General features: G+C 35.9%; 1 protein-coding gene across 1 annotated transcript; it reads right to left on the reverse strand.

Annotated features, from left to right (window-relative positions):
- Positions 1 to 534: 534 nt before the first annotated feature.
- Positions 535 to 18,677, reverse strand: LOC111439391 (DNA gyrase subunit B, chloroplastic/mitochondrial-like). The gene is made up of 21 exons (XM_023077083.1): positions 18,456 to 18,677; positions 17,973 to 18,126; positions 14,445 to 14,525; positions 14,238 to 14,351; positions 13,620 to 13,676; positions 12,629 to 12,730; positions 12,188 to 12,338; positions 11,932 to 12,008; positions 11,627 to 11,737; positions 11,392 to 11,462; positions 10,937 to 11,078; positions 9,725 to 9,823; positions 9,484 to 9,612; positions 9,238 to 9,352; positions 8,409 to 8,476; positions 4,395 to 4,508; positions 4,200 to 4,316; positions 4,032 to 4,085; positions 3,803 to 3,908; positions 2,155 to 2,285; positions 535 to 1,078 (listed from the first exon to the last, which is right to left on the reverse strand). Exons 1-21 carry the CDS (start codon positions 18,611 to 18,613, stop codon positions 1,010 to 1,012), a joined length of 2,220 nt encoding a protein of 739 aa, XP_022932851.1. The 5' UTR covers positions 18,614 to 18,677; the 3' UTR covers positions 535 to 1,009.
- Between the last annotated feature and the right edge of the window lie 569 nt (positions 18,678 to 19,246).

Genomic DNA, 19,246 nt, shown 5'->3' on the forward strand with positions numbered 1-19,246 from the left:
TTATAAAATATATTAATTTATTATATTTTTTTTACCATTTTTTAAATAAAAATTATACTAAAAATGAAAACTTAATAACTATTTTATTAAAAGAATAACAAATTGAGAAAAATTGACAATGGGAACTCGATCCCCACAAATTTTGGGGTGAGGAATCCCCGCGTTCTATCTCCGAGAAAATAGATGAAAAATTTCAAAGCGATGGGAACTAATAAGCAACCTCATCATAATACTTATGTTCTAAATTTTTGTTCAAAAACCATTTAGACTCAATTTTAGTTTATCGGGATTTAATTTATTTAAATTTTGTATGTATTTAGTTAACGCTTGATAGAAAGTGTGGTGGAGTCTATTAGAGAGATTGTCGAGTAGTCGCAATAAAAGATTTGCCTAGATTGATGAGTACACTTCGAGACATGGTTCATATATGTCTTAGGAATCCTAAACCCTAGATTTTTTAGAGTACACTTCAAACTTATGCAGAGATCACGCAAGGAGTGCACGGACTACAAAGACAATAATTGACTGGTTAGATAGTCCAAGAACCCCGAACAAACTCTTATGAGTTAAGATAAACTCCTATAAGTCGAGTGGTACAATTCGATACTTCAAACCAAGCTTCGATCGATCTTAGATAGCCAATGAGAAAACAGGGTCGTCTAAGTTGTCTAAATATGTGTAAAATTATACAACATCAGGATGGGGCAAAAAGGAGAAACGCAGAATGGAGCCAAGCCAGAAACATCCAAAACTTGCTCCAACAACATTTCATGCATCAAAATGACATCTCAACTGTACCACCCTGGAGTCCCCTAAATTTTTCTCCTTCTATACAGACCAATGAGCACAGCACTCCCATGGTGTGGGCCTGATTCAAAGCTATGTTCGTCTGCCGAACACCATCGACGACGATGATGAATGCCAATGAGATAAATACTTCAACCAAGCAAGTTCCAAAGCTGACCATCCTGTTCCTACCCTTCTTGGATTAGAAGCTAATAACATATACTTATATGTCTAGATGCCCGAGATCGATCATATTTGCAGATTTCTGAATAAGTTCCTTTCGGAAATCCACCTGAAAAAAAAAAAAAAAAAACAAACTATATAAATTCACTGATCAGAACATAGATTTTTTTCGACTTGTGGAGATACTACGCCAGGTAAATTTTATGCTTCAAGAGGAAAAAGGAAAAAGGAAAAGCCTACCCTTTTTGTAAGGGCCCTAGTTTGCTTAGACAAATTAGTGACGTCACTCATGCATGCATTAATCACATATGCGGAAATTCATAATAAATACTTTTAAACTAAACTCATGGAAGTCAAGATAGATAATGATAGAGCAATATCATTGAATTTAATTAGTAGTTGTTAGGTGTTTTTAATGCAATTTGTTGTGTTCCATAACTATGTAGGACTATGAGACCCTACATCGGTTGGGGAGGAGAACGAAGCATTCTTTATAAGGGTGTAAAAATCTCTCCCAAGCAGACGCGTTTCCAAAGCCTTAAGGGGAAGCCCGAAAGAAAAAGTCCAAAGAGGACAATATTTGCTAGCGATGGGCTTGGACTGTTACAAATGGTATCAAAGCCAGATACCGGGCCATGTGTCAGCGAAGAGGCAAAGCCCCGAAGAGGGGTGGACATGAGGCAGTGTGCTAACAAGGACGCTGGGCCCCAAAGAGGGGTGCATTGAGGGGTCCCACATCGATTGGAAAAGGTAACAAGTGCTAGTGAAGACACTGCGCCCTGGGGTGGATTGTGAGATCCCACATCAGTTAGGGAGGAGAACAAAGCATTCTTTATAAGCGTATGGAACCTAGCTGACGCGTTTTAAAAACCTTGCTAGCGGTGGGCTTGGGCTGTTACACTTTTCACCTAAACCTAGCGAATAACCGATGGGCATGGACAACAGACAAATACGATGTTAAAGGCAAAAAAAAAACTATGGAGGCTTTGTTAAGTAAAAGAAATCGATGCTAATCTTCTCGAGTTTAAATGGATTGACCAGTATCTAATATACTTCTGTTGATATGGTGCCTTATTTGTCAATTGAGCAACTTTTAACGTGTAAGAAAATACCAAATTGATGCAAATGGTGCCTACTGCTGAACTGGATTGAAGTTAAGCAGTTGTGTGGGTATGAGCTACTTACTCGGGCACCCATAAGAGATGAAAATACGACATTTGCTTCTGCTGCATCCTCAATTGCCAACTGCTTCAGCATCCTTTGTTCTGGGTCCATTGTTGTTTCCCATAGTTGGGCAGGCATCATCTCTCCCAAACCTGAAGTGGAAGAATATTTAGCGTACTTACAAAACCTGAATATTTTAAAAGCATACTAACATGGGAACTTTAGAGGGTGTACTAACTTACTATTATATAACAACAGCTTATTAGTATTAACATTATTTCATTATAGGAAAATATAACCTTCCATCACAAAATGTGAAGTAAAAAAACAGCTAGATCAGTTTTACACGGCCTTAAAATTGGAGCGCCTTACAAAATTCCTTTTGTAACATCCCTTTCCCTCTTGTCCACTCTTTAGATTGGAGGCATTTTGTTTGATCCCTCCCGTTTTGGCTTAGGGGTTCCTCACCTCCCTACTATAACAGCCCAAGCCCACCGCTAACAGATATTGTCCTCTTTGGGCTTTTCCTTTCGGACTACCCCTCAAGGTTATAAAACGTGTCTGCTACGACACTGGGCCCCGAAAGTGAAAGCCAAAGAGGACAATATCTGCTAGCAGTAGGCTTGGGCTGTTATAAATGGTATTAGAGCCAGACAATGGACCATGTGCCAACGAGGAGGCTGAACCCCGAAGGGGAGTAGACATGAGACAGTGTGCCAACAAGGACGCTGGGCCCCAAAGGGTGGGGGTCCCACATCAATTGGAGAAGTAAACGAGTACTTGTGAGAACGTTGAGCCTCGAAAGGAGGTGGATTGTGAGATTCCACATCGGTTGGGGAGGAAAACGAAACATTTTTTATAAGGGTGTGGAAACCTTTAAAATCCTGAAAAGGAAAGTCCAAAAAGGACAATATCTACTAGCGGTGAGCTTGAGCTGTTACATTTTCATTTTCTCTCTTCCAAATTTCCCAATCTTTTTTTTTTTAAAAAGAACAAATAAACAAAACAGCCAGCGTAGTGGAAGATAAGTCCATTTGGTCCAAGCATTAACACCACTTATTGTAACTATATTATTTATACATTTTGCACAATGGGAAGATAAGTCCTCGTAGAGAATATATGGGAGTGCTTTTAAAATAAATAAGGTCAGCAAATGTATCTCACTTGAAGTACTTACAAATGACTTTGGTGTCTAGATCTACTCTCTCAAGTACCTTTTGAAATGCTTTCAACCAAGCACTTGGGCCAAAAGCAGTGCTTTACTTTTAACTTTTACCAAGAGCGTGAGATCCTACGTCAGTTTGGGAGGAGAACAAAACATTCTTTATAAGGGAGTGGAAACCTCTCGTTAACAGACGCGTTTTAAAAATCTTGAGGGGAAGCCCTAAAGGGAAAGTCAAAGAGGACAATATCTGCTAGCGGTGGGCTTGGGTGGTTACAGAAAGCATCTTTATTCTTACACCAAACCATGGTGATTTTATGTATCTTTATTCTTACACCCAACCATGGTGATTTTAAGTGTGAGATGCCTAAAGCACCCTCAAACATTAGCATAACTCAACACAAAACAAGGATTAAAAGCCACCAAATGGTATGTATGATATCATGTAAAGAGGCAACGGATCCATCAAAGACATCAATGAGGTGGAATCAATACTACTTTGAATACCTTTGAACCTCTGAATATTATATGATGCATTTGAAGGGAAGGAACTTTGAAGCCTTTTTAGCTCCTTGTCATCATAGCAATAGTACGCTTGCTTCCCCCTCTCAACCTGGTGATTTCCAAAAAAAAAAAAAAAAAAAAAAAAAAAGAACAAGGCAAAGAAATTAACCACAAAAAGAACTAAAACTAAGCATGATTCTGCATCTCTGACCCATCAAGAGGGAAAGCGAACCTTGTAAAGAGGTGGAACTCCAATATAAATGCAACCTTGGTCAAACAAAGCTTTCTGTGATCAAGAACAAAACATCAAATTCGTTTTCGTTCCATTAAATTGTGCATTTCAAGTTTGCTTTGCATCTTACATGTCCCTAGCAATAAATCATAGTGACAATTACTGTACCTGATATCTAAAGAAAAATGTTAAGAGCAGAGTTCGGATATGAGCACCATCTACATCAGCATCCGTCAATATGATTATTTTATGATAACGAAGAGCCTCCTTTTTAAAATCTTCCCCCTGACGCCAAAAGTAAATGCAAAATCTAAGGAAAAAGTAATAATTTTAAACAATTTAAGGACAAAAAATATTATAAACCTTGACTCCAAGTCCAAGAGCAAGAATTAAATTCTGAATCTCTTCATTTTTGTACATTGCAGCCTCGTCTTTCCTCTCAATGTTTAAGATTTTTCCCCTCAAAGGGAGAATAGCCTGCATTGAGCATTTATAACAAATTAAGGATACCATGCAAGTACATTCATTTTTGTATTATTATGCATGCAAGTACTTGACTATAGATTGTACGATAAACCTGATTTCGCTGATTAAAAATGAATAAACTGAAGTGACTAAAGGACTGGAGTATTATAAAAAGGAAAAGGACAATATATACGGTATAAAAATCATATGTATCCCTTTTTTAAGAATATTACATCACATGTAGGTTAGGACATGCAGAATTGTCAAGAATATTAAAAATAAAACAACATAATTGGGTTCCTTAAACCCCTTCACCCTATTGTATGCGTAGCTACTTTTTGAGTATGCTCTTTTAGTATCCTAATAACAACTCTAATATTTTCCCACTAATAAACGGTAACGGCCCAGGCCCACCGCAAGCAGATATTATCCTCTTTGGACTTTCCCTTTCGAGTTTCCCCCCAAAGTTTTTAAAACGCATATGCTAAGAAGAGGTTTCTACAGCTTTATAAAGAATGCTTTGTTCTCTCCAACCGATGTGGAATCTCACATAAACCTTACACCGCCCCAAAAAGTACTTTGTCCTCAGAGGTGTAGTTGATCAACCAATTATCATGAAGAGAAAAGGCACAAAAATAAAATTATCAAATTTTTTTTCCTTCTATTTTCTTTCTTCCTATATTATCAAAAACTTCGAATTCAGACCCATTCAAAATCTAAACCACTCACAACAAATTAGGATATGGAAAGAAAACCATAGGTCAAATTATTAGTTTTTAACTTTTTTAATAAGAAACAAAAGAATACATATGGCCGAGAAGATTATACAAAAGGGAAAATGAGATATTCTTGTTAGGATTAGATTTGATCTAGTTATTTGAATTAGATTTGATTTAGTCATACTAGATTTAGTCATATCAAATTTGATTCTCCTATATAATAGTGAATTTCATTCTTCAATAGAAAGTGAGATTTCTTCCAATTTATCTGATCTTTCCAGTTTTCTCTCCCTGTTCCTAACAATGTGGTATCAGAGCTATGCCCTGAACTAGTTAAAGCAAGAAGCTGCAGTCTTTAATGTGTGTCATAATAAAAGTATGTCGATGGAGAGTCCATTTGTGCAGTCTGCTGGAGGAAGGAGTCAAAGTCGTGGAAGCTTTGGAGGTAGAGGAAGGGGACGAGGCAGACAAACCTTCAACAAGGTCACAGTGGAGTGCTATAACTGTCACAAGCTAGGACATTTTCAATGGGAATGTCAAAGCAATACCAGACGAGGCAGACAAACCTTCAACAAGGCCACAGTGGAGTGCTATAATTGTCACAAGCTAGGACATTTTCAATGGGAATGTCAGAGCAAGGAGAGAGACAAACTATGCAGAGACTCAAGAAGAGATGCCGCTGATGGCTTACGTGAATATGAATAAGGCCAATAGAGAAGATATGTGGTTCCTTGACTCGGGATGTAGCAATCATATGTGTGGGAAGAAGGAATATTTTCCAGATTTTGATGGAAGTTTAAGAGATTCAGTGAAGCTGGACAACAACTCAAGCATGGAGGTAACGGGAAAAGGTAATGTACAGCTGCAAGTGAATGGAATCATACTGATAATCACAGGAGTGTTCTATGTGCCAGAGCTGAAGAACAATATGCTGAGTATTGGGAAATTGCAAGCAAAGGGGATTAGCATTTTATTTCAAAATGGAACATGCAAGGTGTTTCATCTTAAGAGAGGCTTAATCATGGAGACAAAGATGTCTTTGAATCGAATGTTCGTACTGCATGCTATATCTCAACCTGTAGCAGTCGTTCAAACTCAATTGAAACTTATGGGGAGAAGTGGTTCAAGGTCTTTGTCGTACACTCATCGCTCCAATTCCTATCACCATAATCGGAGAAGTAGAAGGGACCCAAGTCCTTCTCCCTATCATTCCACTACCCGTTCCAGGAGAAGTAGCCGTTCAAGTTCCCTCAGCCACCGACGCAAACAGAAGCTTAAGAAAGAGGAAGAAGAGAAGAAAAGGCATGAAGCAGAGTTGAAGAAGTTAGAAGAAGAGCAGCTAGGAGGATGGAAGAACTAATTCAGAAGAATGTTGAAGAAAGGCTAAACTCCGAAGAGACTAAATTAGAAATACAGAGACGAATAAAGGAAGGTCGCAAGAAGTTGTTTGATGATGTTGATGTGCAGCTTGAGAAAGAGAAAGAAGCCGCTCTTACTGCTACAAGACAAAAAGAAGAACAAGCACGGAAAGAGAGAGAAGAGCAAGATAAAATGGTGGAAGAGAATAGGAGAAGGGTAGAAAAAGCTCAGCGACGATTAGTTCTGGAGCTGCAGCGAAAGGAAGAAGAACAATATTGTGAGCTCGAGTTGATTCAGAGACAAAAGAGGAGGCAGCTCGGAGAACTAAGCTAGATGATAAGAGTTTGAGTTATGTTTTGCTGGGAGCTAGTGAAGAGTCAAAAGCTTACAGACTCTATTATTTTCATTAGTCAAAAGCGAGATGAAAATAATGATATAGAAGCGGCAGATGAAAATACTACAGAGGAAAATATTTCCTCTGGCTCTTTGGCTGTGAAGCAAGCTCTCCTAGCTCGAATAAGGCGAGGAATAAGAGATCACCAGTCTGGATGAGAGACTATGCAATAGGAGAAGATTTTTGTGAAGATGATGATGAAGCAATCCGGATGAGAGACTATGCAATAGGAGAAGTTTTTTTTGTAAAGAAGATGATGAAGCTCACTCGGCCATGTTTACCACTACTGAACCTGTAAACTTTGAAGACGCATTGAAGAGTGAGAAATGGAGGCAAGTCATGGATCGCAATAAACAGAAATGACACATGGGAATTGTTGAAGTTACCTGAGGGTGGAAGTTTGTTAGAAAACATTAGATATAAACGGATTACTATTCGTGTTCAATTTAAGGGAGGAATTGTTAGGATTAGATTTGATCTAGTTATTTGGATTAGATTTGATCTAGTTATTTGAATTAGATTTGATCTAGTTATTTGAATTAGATTTGATCTAGTTATTTGAATTAGATTTGATTTAGTCATACCAGACTATATAGTGGCGAATTTCATTCTTCAATAGAAAGTGAGATTTCTTCCAATTTATCTGATCTTTCCAGTTTTCTCTCCCGGTTCCTAACAATTCCCACGTAGCGAAAGGGTAACAAAAAAGACTCCCACATGGCTGCAATATGAACAAGATCATTATACAAAAAGATCTAGAGAAAGAACACCAAATGGAGAAGTCTAATTGACTCCTATAACTCATTAATGTCGCATACTAACTCCTATAATAATTCAGCCACCTCCTTTGAAGCAGATCCCCTGGCATTAATTTTTCTTTGGACAAAAACCCACAATAAAATCTTCACCTTCTTTGACACCTTAGCTTTCAAGATGGCCTTAGTCATCTCAATCGATAAAGGGCCATGTTTCAACACAGGAATTAAGGAGTACACCATGAAGCAACCATCATTTTCGAGAGACCATGATTTAGAATCTTAACTTTTGGACGGCTTAATTGATAAGGACAAATTTCTTCTAATTGATTTAGAATCTTAACCATCATTTTGGAGAGACCAACACATTTTATAAAGACAACTATTCCAGAGCTTCCTCATCAGTCAAATTTCTTCTAATAGGAAAACCCAATTGCTGGAGGATTCAGACCAACATTGATAAACCAACTCTCTTTAGAAGTTGTGATATTATAGATCCTCGGGAAAGAGAACTTGAGTGCTCCGTTTTTAGGCCTTCCTCATTTAAAATCAATTCTTTTCACATTATTTTGAAAAAAAGGAAAAAAAAAAAAGAAGAAGAAAGAAAGAAAGAAAGAAAGAAGAAGAAACTATCCTAATATTTGGGATTTACAAAGCAAACCAATCATTAGCAATCAGAGGATACCTGGAAGCGCCTATCACGGCCCTGTTTTGCACTTCCACCTGCAGAGTCTCCCTCAACAATGAAAATTTCTGCGGCAGAGGAAAAATGAGATTAAAGAAAAATATATTTCTCAAAAAAAGGAAAAAAGAATAAAATGCACTCATAATGCGAACATTTCCAAGAAAATTTTCAATATTTTTTAGTATATGACAAGTTCGACAACTGCTTTTTTCTTTTTCTTTTTTTTTTTTTTAATATTTTTGAGTATTAAGGTCAACTTGCATACTCAACTTAGGAACAACATTTGACCGACAACATTTGTTATCAAGAAAATTCATAGAATATTAAATCCCAAGTAACCGCCATAGCCTAAACTCATTCTCTTTAAACCATCTATTTTTACCTTGATACTAAATGACCATTAGGCCAACCATGGCGATATTGGATACTCAAAGTATGATTAAGTACCTACACTGAAGATGCTTTTTTCCCGAGAGAATGGAACACGAGACTTCAGATATATATATAGAATGAATATTTAGATATGTTATATTATAACCATCTAAATTTCAGAGTGGGTTGGTGAGGGTGCCTAATGGCCCCTAACTATGGTGAAGTCTCACTGGGAGAGTTGCTATGTTACAAATAACTGGAAAAGTTGGGCAGTAAACCAATTGACTTTAGACAATATTTGACTAGACTAAAACCAGTAAAATACTATTAAGTAATCTCCATGCTATAAAGCCTAGATGAAACTGGAAATTCCATCCATATCAATGGAATTCTTATAGAAAATATTACATCAATGGAAACTTGTTTCTCTATTTCCATCCAAGCGTAAGCTTAATACCTGAGTCCTCAGGATCAGTTGATGAGCAATCAGCTAGTTTGCCGGGAAGTGATGATGAACGCAAGACACTTTTTTGTCTCACAAGCTCCCTTGCCCTCTTAGCAGCCAGAGCAGCCTGAAAATAAGAATAATAGAAGAAAATAATTACTTCAAGTTAAGAGGAATTACAAAATGGAATCCCACAATTAGAGCACTTCTGAAAGGAATGAATCATGCATACAACTTCGTTGTCTTACAGAAAATCACCTTGAGAGCATTTAAAGATTTTGAAAGGATTAAATCAAGGACATCAGGGTGCAACTCCAGGTATTCAGTTAGGTACTCCTGTATAGATTGCTCAACTACTTTTCGCACTTCAGGATTTCCCAACCTTGTCTTTTAGGAATAGACAAAAAAGTAAGACACACATTATAGAGGAGAAAGCATAAGATAATAGCAGTATAAACTGGCCCAGAGATCAAAATTAAAATTAATTTTGGAAGGGTACCTTAGTCTGTCCTTCAAACTCTGGATTTTGGACCCTCACAGAGACAACACAGGTTAATCCCTCCCTAACATGTTCACCACTTAAGCTGATATCCTTGTCCTGGAAGAAATACATAATTGTGTTTAGTTTATTTCCTTCTATTAATAATTCTTTAGTTGAACTATACGAAAATCAAATATTCTTGTCGCACCTCACATGACAAGAGAATGAGGGTGTGTGTGCATTTGAAAATAATCAATTAATGCCAAAAAAGCTACAAAACGAGGAAGATTAAATATATTCACCCTAGACCATATAGTTGGTTAGAACCAAAATAATAATAATAATAATAATAATAATAATAATTCCCATAATAATTAGAGGTAGCAGCCCAAAAGTAACATGGAAGCTAATATGATCTACACTGGCCTATCCTCCTTCCTATCAGAAAAATATATGGCTTCCTTCGTTTCACTTGCGCTAAAGGATGATAGAGATTAGTCCTCAGCATTTCAGCATTTTCTTTCTAATGATGACCATAATTGCCACAAAAAGAAGTCTCCAAGATTTTTGGAGCACGAAAATAGAACTAGGATTCCTCTTCTGGATTTTAAATATAAGATTTCCATGACCACAAACAAATTTTGCATGAGATTGCAAAGTAAATTCTGGTTTAAGGACTCATAGAGGCATATAATAAAAATATTTAACCCTGTTTAGAAATATCACATCAAGTTTCTGTTCTGCATGACCATATAGACCACAACTCTTTTTTTTTATGAGAAACACAGTTTTACCATGTATGAAGCTACAAAAGAAAGGGGCAGAGGAGAGAGTTCCATCTTGAAGACAATTGGGACGTTACCAGAACAAAACCCAATTGACACAAAAAGAAGCCTGGTTATGGAAGGACCCTAAGGTTATTAGAAAGATAATTTAATTACCTTTTATTTTCCATTTTTATGATACCTAGGAATGGGGGGTTTGGGCATTTGGTAGGAAGTAGGAAGGAGAGAGCAAGGAAAAGAAGAAGATTTTTCTGAATAAAGCAGAAAAGTAATTTACTCCATCTTCGTATTTGACCACAAGAATCCAGAACATGAAGCAGCCATAAAGTTAATGCAAAATATGCCATTATCGAGCAAAGGTTATATTCAAATCTCTGACCATGTAAATGAGCAATGCACGTACAAACACATTATGAACTAGATAAAACTCTGGAAACAATACCACCTTAATAATCTTTGATCTCTTTCCAAGATTATTTAGTGTTCTCGTCAATGAAGCCTTCATCCCATCTATATGGGTGCCACCATCAATAGTCCGTATGCTATTAGCATATCCCAGAATTGTGTCTGAATATGCATCTGCACACCTAGTAAACAATCAACAAGGCAGACAATATTAAGATTCTTGCCAAATAAGTGTTAGTTGCCCTATGATTCTTATCATCTCATGCTATGACTGGCAATCAAAATTCACAATTCTGACTTTGCAAAGCCCTGACAGTCCAATAACCAGGTAAGAATCAAATCACAACAGTTGAAAAAAAAAATTAACATATTTCTAGTATGGAGATTTTCAATCAATCCGGCGTTGAGAGTAATAGTTTCGCGGATTCTCATTGTTCACACAAAATAATAGAAGATTTGAGAAAATCCAGAGAACACCAAGATTAAATGACATACCATTGAAGTGCAATATCAATGGCTACTCCATCCGTTTCTTTTCTGAAACCAAATACATCATGAAGTGGTTTCTGGAGAAACGAAAATGAGCATTAGCAGTGATTATAGTTAGCTTTATAATGTATAGTGTATGAAACATGAAATGAAAATTAGGGAAGACCTGTGACAAGAACTGAAGAAGAAATTAAAAAAATAAAAATAAGAAGACAAAGGGAAGAACAATAAGATGATATACTTTATCACTGTTCAACCATGCCACATATTCAACCAAGCCACCAGCATAGCAGTATTCATTGTATTGGTTCTTCTCCACATCATCATCTTCCTTTGTAAGGGTTATAGTCAACTGCAAGGGTTCATATCACAGGGGTGGTAAGTCATACATTGTTTCAGAGGCTTCCAACATGTAATAGAAACCAATAAGCTATCTCCTGCCACATATGCTTGGTCGATGATTTTCCAGAAAACGGAAAAGGCTGACTAGTATCAAGGAAGGCATCATTTTATATAAATAAAAACAAAAAAAAATACAAAAAGTACCTTGGGGTTTAGAAAAGCTAGCTCCCTAATTCGTCCAGATATTGTGTTGTAGTCAAATTGTATTACAGTAGTAAAGACTGGATAAAATTAGAAGGAACACGTGAATTAAAGTGGAAAGAAAGACCAACAAGAAAAGTTCTTATGCTTGGTAAATAATTGAAAATTAAATCAACATTGTTAAACGCTAACCAAAAGAAAAATATAAATTAACATAATAACAACAGAAATATTTCAGACCATGATGGTCAAGTAAAACCTTCTTTGTCGGGCCAAAATCTGATGCGAGTTCCTTGATGATCTTTCAACTCATTTGAAGGAACATGGCATGTTAGAGTGGTTGCCGGCTTTCCACGAGAATACTTTTGGTGGAACTCCTTCCCATCACGCCAAATACAAACTTCCAACGACTGCAAAGCAAGTAAAAATTTGTCATTTTAAAGTAACTATTAACAGGAAGTCGAAACTCTCAACCACCCTTCAATTTCTATCTGTTCAGGCACCAATGGTGACATGAGTTTTATGCACAGATTATTTCAAGTTATTTGTTTGTTCATTGTTGTCTCACCAGTAAAAGGAGATTGAAGCTGCCGGTTTTATACCGATGAATATAGAAAGGAGAAACTACAAGTTATAGTTTAACCATGCATCCAAGAGTTTAATTTCAGACAAAACTCTATAAAATGGATTACAGACAAACCTCAGACAAGGCATTAACCACGGACAGACCCACGCCATGTAGTCCACCTGAGACACTGTAGCCACTGCTGGAACCACCAAACTTGCCACCTGCATGTAATACCTGTACAATTCAATAGCAGATCAGTCTCGCCACCTTGGTAGGATTACAAAGGAAATATTGCTGTGCTCACAGTTCTTGTTAGAAATAACAACTTCATTAAAACCTGGTTAACTGCCATGGCAGCAGTACAGCCACAGAATGCAAAAATAAAATCAGATTGCAAAGTAGAAAAGGAACAGGGTCATGATCCAAACAACGATTATTGAAAGATTTCTTTTTGTATGGGTATTTGAAAGCACCATAAACAAAGTTGAATATTAAAACTATATGAAGTATGTGAGGGAGCACTTTTATTATGGTGCTCTCTTTATAACGATTTTTGTAACTACGATTTTGTAGAAGTTTATCCCAATTAGGAATCCTTGTGTAATCTCCATGGTGTGTGGGGATAGCATCTCCTTTTTTTCTATTCTTTTATATATAAAATATACAAGTCGTTTCCTATGAAAACAAAACCATCTAAATTCATAAACATATATGATTACAATAACCTTCAAATTTGAATCCTTTTGAATATTTTTTGACGAAAACTTGGATTCTATTCAAATGAAAACCCTAAAATCATTTTCAAAATTAAGGTGCTGTTTCAGTTCGTTACTTGGTATTTTATTATTAAAAGAATTATCATTCAGTAACATTTTAGGGCCGATAGTTCACTGTTGTTTTAGAAAAAAGAAATGCTAATTGCAAATCAAACATGAAGTATGCACAAAATTACTCTGCTCCCTTTTCTCATGCTTTTTACCCAGCAAACTACTTATAAATTTTAAGTTGTATGGATCATAGGACAATATTCCACCTTTTATTGTTCCAAGAATACATAATTAATACATGCAAGAAAAAACTATTCCATGGTAACTCGAGCAAGATGTTGTTCATGAAGCAATACCGTCAACACAGTCTCCAAGGAAGATTTCTTCGTAGCAGGATGCAAATCAGTAGGGATCTGAAACATATAATTCAAAAGTTTACACAGGAAAAAGTAACTACAATGTTCACAACAGTTACATATTATTAACTTGAAAACATTCGTCCAACAGCAGCATTTCAATCTTAATAGCACATTCTGCATGAGGCCAAAAGTTAAATTTCTAAATTATTATAATTATTAAAAAAAAAAAAACATTTCCTTCTACAGATATGCATTCAGTAAAACCTTATTAAAAAATTCCTCTTCTTTTTGTAGCATTGATTGGCTTGGAAGTGATTTTCCTCTCTTTTTCTATTAATTTATTATATCACTGAAATGATAGTATGTTTCTCATAAAAAAATAAAAAAAGTAATCCTGCCAACTAGAAAAAGATTATAGTGAAACAAATCATACAATTTTGAGTATCAAGATTGTGAATAAACTAAATCAAAATTTAAGAAAAATGTTAAACACCTATTATAATGATTACAATTTGAAGAACACTGTTCAAGTTAATAGGAATATGAATTGAATGCAGTAATCTGAGCTTTATGCTGTCAAGCTGAAAAGAATTGAGATAAAATGATAAATCATACCCCACGTCCATTGTCAGTGATGCTCACAGAATTATCTGCATGCAAGACAACATCTATCTTTGAGGCAAAACCAGCTTGAGCCTCATCAACAGCGTTATCCAATATTTCATAGACCTGCCAAGATCAATAAAGACATCTCATCAAACTTTTACCATTCTCTGTTGGGGGGTGGATTTTCTCCATGTTAGAATTAGAAAAGTCAAATACCAAATGATGCAGTCCACGAGGTCCTGTGCTCCCAATATACATTCCAGGCCTCTTTCTTACAGGATCTAAGCCTTCCAGTACCTAAAAATTTCAAGCAACCAGCAAGAACCAAGATCAGAATCAGGAAGTATGCACCACAAACACTTAACCAGGAAACAAATCCAAGAGTTTTTATCCTTACAACATTCAACCCAATGGTTGGCTAACGGAAGAGGAAATTTCAACCGATCTGTTGGTTCAAAATTCCAGCAATGGTCGTAGAATTTTAGCTTTCAATGCTATCTGACAGTGGAGGTGTTAAATACATCTTTTTGAAATATCCTTTCACTTAAATGTGTTGTGGCAAAGCCTTCTTTAGAACAAACCCTATTGCTGAGAACCATTGTGAATTGGCCTAAGAACCCATTGGTTATGCAAACTCCTAGCACACTAATACTAAACTCTACAAGTCAATGTGATTCAAATCAAGGGACTTAAGTTAGGTACAGACTATCTCTTAGGTTAAAACCCTGAAATATTGAAACACTTAAGTTTGATGATCAATCAACTTTAAATGTCTTTTGAGCATGCAAAACTAAACACAAAATTGATAAAGGGAGCTCAAAAATCTTAAAGTACATATGTTTGTTTCTGAAAAAGCATTATAAAAACAGGGGAACTAAATGCTCTATCATATACAATAAGAAAATTGGATATCAATTAAAAAGGGGAAAAAAATCAATGTTTTTGGAAAGCATGGCGTTTCAAGCATGCATCTCAACGCCCCACAATAAAGTATATTCTCCAAAGACCATCATCTCAATAAGCAACACTTTCCTATTGTGTGCATCACAACAACTAAATAAATAACGAACAAAGTTTCTATTGAACTTCACATTTAGTGAACTCCAAAAAAAAAAATGGATAAAAGGCCACGATTACATGTAATCTAAAGAAATAGTTTCCATTAAAGAGCATGAGGAAGTCTAAAGATCGTACTTTCAAACGGTAACAGGCGTCATCCAGAATTCTGAAGAAATAGCCTACAACTATTTTAGGCTGCAGCATTTGATAAGCTGAATATTGACATGGAAGGGATTGAAAGTTCAGCCTTTCTTGGCATGCAACAATGGATCTCTCCCTCAAATCTACATAGGTTTGCTTCCTAGGGAAGGTTCTCCATCCTTTCTTTTTGGTATCTGATACCATTTGAAGCAAGCTCACTAAATTGGAGACGCCTCCCTATTTCAAAAAGGGAAAGACTTACCTTGATAAATTAGGTATTCACTAAATCATTAGACTTACTGGGCATTGGCTTCAACATAATAGGCAGGTCAAGGATATCTTCTCTCTAAAGAATCATGATATTGGTAGAGAATTCGTTCAAGTGAGATGTTCGACATTCATCCATCCATATGTAACCTCCGCTTCCGTCTTGATACATAGTTGACCCTTCTAACCATTGGTTCCAAGATAACAACCAAAGACTAAAGATCGGTCCTAGTAAGATCACAGTGAGACATCTATGCATGAGGCAGCCATTGTTGACGCCCCATTCCAAAAAATTGCAAGCAATACTATCAAAGAACCATACCTTCCTAAACTTTTGTCTTTTCAGACATAAAGGAAATGAGACCCTAAAAAGCCCTTCATTAACAATTTAGCAGGTGGGGTTGAAGGGAGGTTTACATACAACCAAGGAAAAGTGACTTATGATTGAATCTTTAAGGCATGTTTATTATATGGTAGATCCAAGTCCATGGCAGGTTTCAAGTTCACAAGAAGCTTTGGCAACCACCATAGGAGGTGTGATGTACATGCATTCATTTCATGAAAGGAAACGACAATGATGGTGGTAGTCACCTTAACATTTGGGCCAAGGTTGCAGACTTTACTTTAGAGATATTTTCATGGGGACAAGTCTTTGTGGAAAGGCATTATCATAAGCAATTACAGTAGGCAGACACTAAATGGACCCCATTCAGGCAAGTAGCAACCCTTGGAAGGACATTATCAAAGAAAAAAACTTTTCGAGGAAAATTCCAATTTCACTTCAAGAATTGAAGGAAAAAAAGATTTTGGCAAGATAACTGGTCTCACATTTCTTTTCCTTTTCCTTTTCCTAATGCTATTGCAAGTCTATGTTCTAAGTCTCTTTGGGTCACAGAAACTAGTTGGCCTTGAGCTTGGGATCTTAAGCTTAGAAGACAACTTCTGGGCAAGGCAGTGGAAGAATGGCCTAATCTAACATCCTTACTTTGAAATATGTTTCCACGTAAAGCAAGCAGATGGTATTATTTGGATCCCCAACCCATCTAGGTCTTTCTCGGTCAAATTGGGGAGCATAATTCTTCCATCTATGATTTCTTATTTGGATCAGCAGCTTAGCAAAATGATATGGAAAGGCAGCGGTCCTTTGGAAACAACTTTTTTTCCATTTGTTCTTATCTCCTGATAATTGTCTAATATGCAAGAGTGGTATAGAATTTATCGACCAATTCTTCCTTCATTGCTCTACGCTTTCAAAGGTTGGCAATACACCTTCGAATGTTTTGATCTTGTCCGTCCTAAGAGTGTGGAAGATGGTTTGCTCAAATTTAAAGATGAAGACAAATATTTATGGACAACCACATGAGAGCTCTTACTTTGTCTCCTTCAAAAATTGAGAATTCAAGGTCATTCGAAAATAAGTTAAATTTTTTTGTAAATTGCTGAGACTTCATTATACAGTCTTAAATTTGAGTGCCCTCCACAAATCTTTTCGTAATAGCCCATATTTTCTTCACACCTTAGATTGGAGGCCTTGTGTCTGATTCCTTCTCCATAGGCTTAGGAATCCCTCTTCCTAAGATCTTAGGTTGTTTCTCTTTTTTCTGGTATATATACTTTTGTTTCTCATAAAAAAAAAAGAAGAAAAAAACAAAACAATAACAGTCTGCAACTGAATTTGTCCAACTAATTTTTCCACCCCACACAATATCTGCACTATAAAATACTTACGATATGAAGTAAACTTTCCATTGGTATGCCAACATGTCTGTAGTGGAAAAGGTTTGACAACAATTGAGAGAAATGCTTTAATTATTTTCAAAATGTCATTCAACTATCGGGAAAATATTGAAAATATCAAGATAAAAGTAAATTATGACAATTTATAATATACGTAAGAACTACTCCTTAACTTTTATTGATTAGTTCAAACATTTTTACAAGCCCATGTAATTTACATGATTTAATATGAGTGCCCATTATCGTTAACATTTCAACAGTATATTCATAAATTTAAATTGCAATTTAACTCGTTGATTCAAGCCCAAGGCTTAATCAAAAAGTCCTTTAAAAGATTCCAAAAATCAGGAAGGAAGAGGAGTGATGAGCATAGCTATGATCAATGTCTTTTACGAAATATGATGCTTAACAAATAACATAAATTGGAAGTTACATGTGCATATGTTCATCTTTTGCATGAACCCAATAACAAATGTTAACACAATAACACATCTAACGTAAAAACATTTGACTCAGAATATGAAATTCCCAATTACTTGCCTGAATTTGCTCTGACCCATAAGCCTTCAAACTCTCACTTCCCGGCGATGTTTTAGTAGCAGCACTTGATGACATGGAAGCCTTCGCAGAGACTACTACATTTTGTGCCAGCCGCAAGCTAGTGGGAATCTTCCTCGCTCGAAATCTCGTCCCACTAGCTCCATTAAAATGACAAAGATTAAGAAAAAATTCAAATAAAATAAAATAAAATAAAGCAAAAGCATTGTTGACCACGCAAAATTATTCAAGAAAACCAAAACCAAAAGCCAAAATAATCACATTAGCACGTCTGATTACTAAGGCCATTAAAATGCAGTTCAAAGCTAACACCTCAAATCACAACACACCCAAAATACCAAAACAGAACGAGACTCAATCCATTAGCTTGAAATGTAAACACCGAAACATGAGAAAAACATAAAGAAACACATTCTGAACATTCCTGCATATTATCCAACGAAAAGCAGAGTAAAGAGGTAGAACCTGAACTCAAGGAAACTGAAGGAAGGAGCTCGAGAGGCGGCGGAAGTAAGGGAGCGGAGGTGAATAGAGGAAGGGAAGAGGGAGGTTGATGAAGCCATGAGGCGAAGGTGAAGATAAGGAGGAGTTTTAAGAAGAAGAAGAAGATTACGAAGCGCCATGAAAGGTCTTTTTGTGCTGAAAAATGGAGGGAGGTCTGAGGTTGGGGTTTTGGCTGATGAGAACTACAGGAGGATAAACCCCTTTTGTATCGGCTAATTGGGCTTCACATAATGGGCTTCACATAATGGGCTTCACATAATGGGCTTCAAATTTATCCAGCCCAAAATAAGCCCAAAACATTCTGGGATAACGGGTAAGTTTTGTAAAAATATTTTAAAAAATCTTTATTATTAATATTATATTAAAAAAATACTCTGAGTAGCATTAACACAACTTACCTTTATAAATAAAAAAAAAAATAGTTGCAATAATGGACAAAAACTGTTATACAAATATTTTAATGTTATTTTTTTAACGTGATACAAATGGTAAATATATTTTTAAATCTTTTATAAAAAGATTAAAAGTATTTTTGAAGTTTAAAAAAAATATTAAAAATAATTTTAAAAGTTCTTTTTTAAACCATATTTGAGTATTTTTTTTTTATTTTTATTTTTTAGTTTAGGGTATAATTGAAATTTTTGAAATTTTATATTTTTATTAGACCGTTCAAAGTTTAAAGGTATTTATTAATTTAGCCTATTTTTAATTAATTGAAATTATAGTGATGAAAATTGTAATGAAGCCGCTAC

This window comes from Cucurbita moschata, unplaced genomic scaffold (assembly GCF_002738365.1).
Source record: "Cucurbita moschata cultivar Rifu unplaced genomic scaffold, Cmos_1.0 Cmo_Scf00093, whole genome shotgun sequence".
Classification (NCBI taxonomy): domain Eukaryota; kingdom Viridiplantae; phylum Streptophyta; class Magnoliopsida; order Cucurbitales; family Cucurbitaceae; genus Cucurbita; species Cucurbita moschata.

Coding starts and splice junctions, on each gene's coding strand:
- LOC111439391 (XM_023077083.1), bottom strand. CDS start 18,613: ATGGCGCTTCGTAATCTTCTTCTTCTTCTTAAAACTCCTCCTTATCTT. Junction 14,352..14,444: donor CTCGTGGACTGCATCATTTG/GTATTTGACTTT, acceptor TGATCTTGGCAG/GTCTATGAAATATTGGATAA. Junction 12,009..12,187: donor ATTTTGGCCCGACAAAGAAG/GTTTTACTTGAC, acceptor AATTTTATCCAG/TCTTTACTACTGTAATACAA.